Source organism: Acomys minous, assembly GCF_964271855.1.
Source record: "Acomys minous genome assembly, chromosome: 4".
In the NCBI taxonomy this organism is placed as follows: Eukaryota; Metazoa; Chordata; class Mammalia; order Rodentia; family Muridae; genus Acomys; species Acomys minous.
This window is the reverse complement of record NC_140486.1, coordinates 21,234,234-21,240,641: the sequence shown is the minus strand read 5'-3', so window position 1 is coordinate 21,240,641 and position 6,408 is coordinate 21,234,234. Positions and strand designations below refer to the sequence as shown.

At 45.4% G+C, this 6,408-nt stretch overlaps 1 protein-coding gene across 1 annotated transcript; it reads right to left on the bottom strand.

The window, feature by feature from the left end:
* Nucleotides 1-1,549: 1,549 nt before the first annotated feature.
* MC4R (melanocortin 4 receptor) lies at nt 1,550-3,381 on the bottom strand. The gene has a single exon (XM_084778391.1). The coding sequence runs from the start codon at nt 2,950-2,952 to the stop codon at nt 1,954-1,956; it is 999 nt and encodes a 332-aa protein (XP_084634517.1). The 5' UTR covers nt 2,953-3,381; the 3' UTR covers nt 1,550-1,953.
* Between the last annotated feature and the right edge of the window lie 3,027 nt (nt 3,382-6,408).

Genomic DNA, 6,408 nt, shown 5'->3' with positions numbered 1-6,408 from the left:
CCTTAGGGACGAGGTGTACCACGTCTACCCTTTCTTCCTATGGACCCAACCACACACCCACATAAGATTCTGGCACAGTTCAACCTGGGGACCCAATGGGTTTGTTAGGCTTACATAGGATTGTGTGGGTCACCAGAAAGCTGTCACATTGGCAAGTCTTCATCCAGCATGGATAACAGCTTCCTCCCAGCTGCACAGATGGTGCCCACTCCCCTTTTCCTTCTCAGCCTATATACTGCTGAGCCTGAGTTCTATTCAAGCACAGTTGCATACACATGGCTGGCAAGAGTGTGTGGATACACAGATGAGGACCCAAGGACACTCATTACCCTCTTCCTTCCAGGAGGAAATGTCAGCACACAAGCTGATGGTGATGCTACCTGTGTGCAAGCAAGCACAGCTAATCTTATGAGTAGGTGGCAGTGTGGCTCAGAGGATGGCGCCTTGAAACAGTAGGCTTTCCCATTATACTTTGAGGTATGTTTGCCCATGAATATCCTCAGTGTTTCTCAGGTTTATAATTAATATGCAAACATTTAGATTTTAATTCATATGTGCTGCTATGCAGCATCTCTGCCTAGAAAGTATCTGGAGAGAGAGACTATCAGTTGAATCACAGGACAGTTTGCCTCTAATCAAAGGCCTAATGTATATTTTATCTCTTTTATTTTAAAGTATACACAGGCTAGAAAGCATAGATTTGGTTGTTCGGTAGCCACACCTATGGTATTTGGAGAAAAAGTGTGTCCTCCCCACCCCCCCGCTCCCCCCTTCCCCCCCCCCCCCGCACTGACCCCAAGCTATGACTAAGAACACAAGAGTGGTTCATTGAGCCTCCCAGGACCCCATATGTGTCTTCTTTTCATCTTCTAATGGGCCAGCACCACAGGGCTCCACAGTTTAAATATTTACAAACACTGTCCCAAAAGGTTTTGTGATGTGGATTTGGCTCCGGGAAGTTAAGAGGCTTGATCCTCAGCTCTAATACTCCAGCTCAAAAACTAATCAGAAAGTGCTCTCCACATGGAGTGTGCTAGAACTCCTTATCAGCCCTATGAAATGCTGCTCTGCTCAGCGCAGCGGCAACTTTCTGGATGTGTCTGTATGAACCGAGTCCCTGGCTAACAGGCTGGAAGGATTCATCCTGCCAGGTCTCTTAGGGTTGGGGATCATTTGGCATAGGGAACTTCAGCATGGCATCGACAGTTTAGATCTGCCAAGGTGCTTTACTAATAGTAGGCATTTTCCCTCCCCCATCTGATGTGCCTATGTGAACTATGAGGCTGTTGGCTTGGGTGACGAATCTTTCCGTCTTGGAGAAATGCATGTGACTCAGATCTCACTTTCCCCTTCAGTAGCTGCTTCTTTCCTTTTTTTTTTTTTTTCTCCTTCTTTTATTTAGAAAGAAGCATCAGTATATTTGAGCAGAAGGGATCATCAGTAAGCTGCTATTAAGTTGCTGGAAATTTCACTGACAGGGCTGACTTATTTAATGATCAGGCATCTGCTCTGTAAATAGCTCCCCACCAACAGTGGAATGAAGCTTCCACAGTGCCATGGGCTCACACATGAAGCCAGTTGATAGTACATTTACTAAGGCTCCGATTTCTGCTACTCCAGAAAGGACAAGTGCTGAATCTTGATAAACACCAGGAGACATGTCAAACTTTTAATAAGAGTGTCTTTGTTTTTCTTCCTTTCTTTTTTTGTAAACTCATAGCGCCCACAATATAGAACATAAATAAGCATTTGACATACAAAAAAAAAGTAGCATGACATTAAAATAGCAACTTTAGACTTTTTTTTTCACTTCAAAAGTCATAAACATAAATTTACCCAGTAGACATTTTCAACCGAAGCACTACACAGAAGCGGCAGCTCTTGCAGAGGATGCTGCTCGGGGTTGTGCCCGAGTGAGAGTCTGCAGGTTTCTAGAATACACTCTGTCCCCACTTAATATCTGCCAGACAGGTCACAGATGCCTCCCAGGGGGTAGAAACAGATGATCTCTTTGAAGGTTTTCCTCAGTTCTTGACTCCGGAGTGCATAAATGAGAGGGTCGATGACAGCGTTACACATGATCAGTATGAGATACAAGTTAAAGTGGGACATGAAGCACACGCAGTATGGGTTCTGAGGACAAGAGATGTAGAAGAGCAGGTGAAGGAAGAAGGGGGCCCAGCAGACAACAAAGACCCCAATCAGGATGGTCAAGGTAATTGCCCCCTTCATATTGGCACCCTGGCGGATGGTGCCAGTGCCTGGGAGGACAGCGATCCTCTTAATGTGAAGCCTTGCCATCAGGAACATGTGGACATAGAGCGAGGCCATGAGAACCAGCATGGTGAAAAACATGGTAATGAGGCAGATGATGACAGCGCTGCTGTCCGAGTAAATGATGAAGAGAATGCCCGACACCGTGCAAGCTGCCCAGATACAACTTATAATGATCCCGACCCGCTTAACCGTCATAATGTTATGGTACTGGAGCGCGTAAAAGATAGTGAAATACCTGTCCACTGCAATGGAAAGCAGGCTGCAAATGGATGCAAGCAAGGAGCTACAGATCACAGAGTCAATGACATTATCAATATTCACGGTGAAGCTCTGCGCGTCCGTATCTGTGCTGTTCAGCAGGGTGATGACGATGGTTTCCGACCCGTTCGAAACGCTCACCAACATATCTGCCACAGCCAGGCTACAGATGAAAAAGTACATGGGTGAGTGCAGATTCTTGTTCTTAGCTATCGCCACGATCACTAGAATGTTCTCCAACAGGCTTATGACACCCAGGGTCACAAACACCTCGGGGGAGACAAAAAGTTGCTCATAGCATCCTCCATCGGAATACCCCTTCCCTGGGGACTCGCTGGCATTGCCGTGCAGCCCGTAGCTGCTGCGGTTCCAGAGGTGGAGGGAGGTATACATGCCATGGTGGTGGGTTGAGTTCATCTTCCTGCAGCAGCTGGATTTGAATCCTCCTTGAACTGACCCACCCTCCTGGGTCAGGGAAGCTCCGGATGAGTGATTTTTTTTCCCCCAGTCTGTATGTTGTGTGGAAGTTGGGAGGCTGCAGTTGGCACCTGCTGTGAACAAGGTCAGAAGCAGCAGAGCTTGCAAAGGAGTTGGTAGTCTCTTCGGGGTTAGGCTTTGCTCATCATCTCTTTAGAATCTGGCACTTGTGAATGCTCATTCTCAGTTGACCAGTCTGCCGTTCGCTTTTCTCGCTGCCTCTTTAGCTTTAGTCGTATTCACTCGCGGTCTTTGTAGTATCCTTTTTCTGAGGTCACTGGACAGTTGGGAGCCGCATCTGCGCGCCCACACGCACACCGCAGCCTCTCAGAAGTTCGGCTTCCTGGAGCATCCCTGTGAGCTACAGCAGCCTGCTGCCAGCTGCTGATTTCTTATGGTTATAAGGACGGGAAAAACTGTTCTGAATGGCTCCTCCTCTGCCTCCTTCTGACCAATCCATGCTCAGTGGTTCTGAGACAGCGATCCTGCACAGATACATCACAGAGCAGCCCCGGCTCAGTGGGAAAGAAGCAGCTTGTGCGCGACACAGGATTTTCCTTTCCAAGTTTGCAGAAAAGTGACTCTTGCCTGTAGAAGCACATTCTGGGATCCCACTGAAATCTTCGCTCATTCTTGCTGGACACAGGGCTGCCTGTGTGTGTGCACGAGGGTAAAATGAAATGAAAGCACGTTGTCCTACACTCCTAAAGCAGCCGCTGTTCCTCTGACCTGAATTCGTTCATCCCTATGAAGGAGTGAAGGTTCAGTTTGAAAGACTCGAAATACAGTATTTAATAAGATAGGAGGTGGGTATGCAGTAGATAATTACAGTCCAGCCAGGGACTAACAACGGGTTCACTTCTCGCATGCTGATAGCTGTTTTTCTCCACTTGCAGTTTCTGCTGTAACAGCTGGAAAAGTTTTTATTCACAGTATTTAAAAAATTCAAGTGGCATTAATGAAAGCGTATTGACTGTGAACTTAAACAAATTGACAAAGGGACAATATTCTGCTTTTTCTGTTGTTGTTGGATTGATTTTGTTGTTGTTTATTTGTTTTGGGGGGATTGCTTTGTTTTGGTTTGTTTTTTGTTTGTTTTTTAAATTAATTTATTCAGATTACATCGCAATTGTTATTTCATCCCTTGTATCCTCCCATTCCTCCCTCCCTCCCTCCCTCCCTCCCACTTTCACCCTATTCCCCTCTCCTAGGTCTGGATGTTCTGGGCTTTTTCTTTTTCTTTTTCTTCCACAGTTGGAAGCATCCAAAACTAAAGCTATAGACCCTCCAGCTATACACTTACTCAGGCCAGGGCTAGTGGGCGCATGTACACGTGCTGCTTCAGAGAGACTGCAGGAAAGTGGAGTGTGATGAATTAAACTCAAGGTTGTGACATTTTCTGTGTCAGCCTCTTGGCATGATTGTGTCAGTAGTTTGTAGGGATTGACCACAGGCTATAGTTCTTAGTCCTCTGCTACTTAACTTTCAGCTTTCTCTCTCTCTCTCTCTCTCTCTCTCTCTCTCTCTCTCTCTCTCTCTCTCTCTCTCTCTCCTCCCCAGACAATACTAAGCATTCCTTTAGAACACTGTGCTAAATTAGTGTTGCTATGAGGCTCTGGAATTGAATAGGACATACTACTGAATTCTGGCTAATAGGCAGTGCAGAAGTTGGTACACATTGGGCCATCTTCCTATTGATTCTGCTCTTTCTCCTGTCAGGAAAACGGCTGCAAAGTGTCTCAGAGCCTTATGCTGCAGAAGCCCACTTCTAAGTAACTGTGCAGCATAGAACTCCCCTCAACGTTCCCTCCACCTTGACCGACCAACTACCGTACACGTGCTAGGAACAAGGGGCAGCTCTTACTGTTGTAAAGTCCCACATTCATGGTTCAGCCTTTACAGCAGCTGCTGTTGTCGCCTCCAGACCCGATATTAGCACCCTAAGAAGCAAAAGCATGATTTACATATTTGTTTTCCTCTTCACACTTTCTCCAATGGTGACTTAACTAATCAATAAGTAAATGAGAGAGAAGAAATCCCCTGTGTTGTTTAGGCGTCAGATAGTTAACTGAACAATCTTTCTGATGACTCTTCCCTCATGCCTTTCTCTCAGGTGTACAGAGTGCATGCAGTTTTTCCAGCCAGCTCAGCAATCCCTACCATGTCCATTTGGTCATTTTGGGGCATATACTTTTGGGGTTATAGTGCTTCCTAATCCAGCATCATTAAGGTTTATATTGCTTTATTGAAATAACCTGTGATGGACTTTTATATATCATACCTACATGCATGATATGTGAGGTGCTCACAATAACTGACTTAAATCTCACATAGAAGCTTTCCCCAAAGAATAACTTTTTAATGGCTATGATTTTTCTTCTATGTATGGTCCTACTTTCTTATTTACTTTGCTACTTCTTTTTATTATTCATTTTTATTCAAACTTGTTAGTTATTATTGTTGCTTACTCAGTGACTTATGAGAGAAGTCTGCACTGTCTGTGATCGGGTCTTGTGTGCCCAATAACTTATCTGATTTGTGATCTTACCACTCAGTGGTGGTGGACTAAGGCAGCTACAGTGGGTCTCCCAGTCTTGTGGCCTGCAGCATGCCACCTCAGCACTGCAGCTTCACCTCCCCTGACTTTCTGTTTGCACAGAGTAGAAATCAATCTGAGGTGAGGACTTGGGGCATTCCTGGATCTTTTATGACCCTATGCACAAATAGCCGTTCACAAATAGCGTGGCTTTCTATATTCTCAGAGCTTGTTTTTATCTGTCTCTATGGAGACCCTGTTCCCTCACTTGCCTTTACAATTTTTGACTTATTTTCTCTAAGTTGTACCCAATATGTCAGGCAACCACAAGATTAACAGTTGCTTCTAGTACTATTGGGGAAATGTCTGTTCTAAGAGGCTATATTCTGGGCCAGAAAAAAACCTGGAAGTCTGGTTTTTTGGGGTCTACCAGACAAGTAAGCTGAGTTGCTTCTCCATAAAGGGGTTAGGTTTCTTATTTTAAAAACAAGTTTTTTTTATTCACTTTACAACCCAATCGCAGCCCGCTCCCTTTTCTTCTCCTCCTCCCACTCTCCCACTCTCTTCCCCTTTCCTCCCATGACCCCCGGCATGTCGAGTCATATCAAATTGCAACAAGACTAAGACACACTCTTCATATGAGGTTAGACCTGGTGGCCCTACTAGGGGAAAGTGATCCAAAAGCAGACAATAGAGTCCTTGTCATAGACAGCCCCTACTCCACCTGCTGGGACACCCACATGAAGACCAAGCTGCCCATCGGTTACATATGAGTAAGGGGCCTAGGTCTGGTCCATGCATGCTCTTTTGATCACATGGAAGAAAGAAATTGAAGGAATTATCAGAAGGTAGAAAAATAC

Coding starts and splice junctions, on each gene's coding strand:
- MC4R (XM_084778391.1), bottom strand. CDS start 2,952: ATGAACTCAACCCACCACCATGGCATGTATACCTCCCTCCACCTCTGG.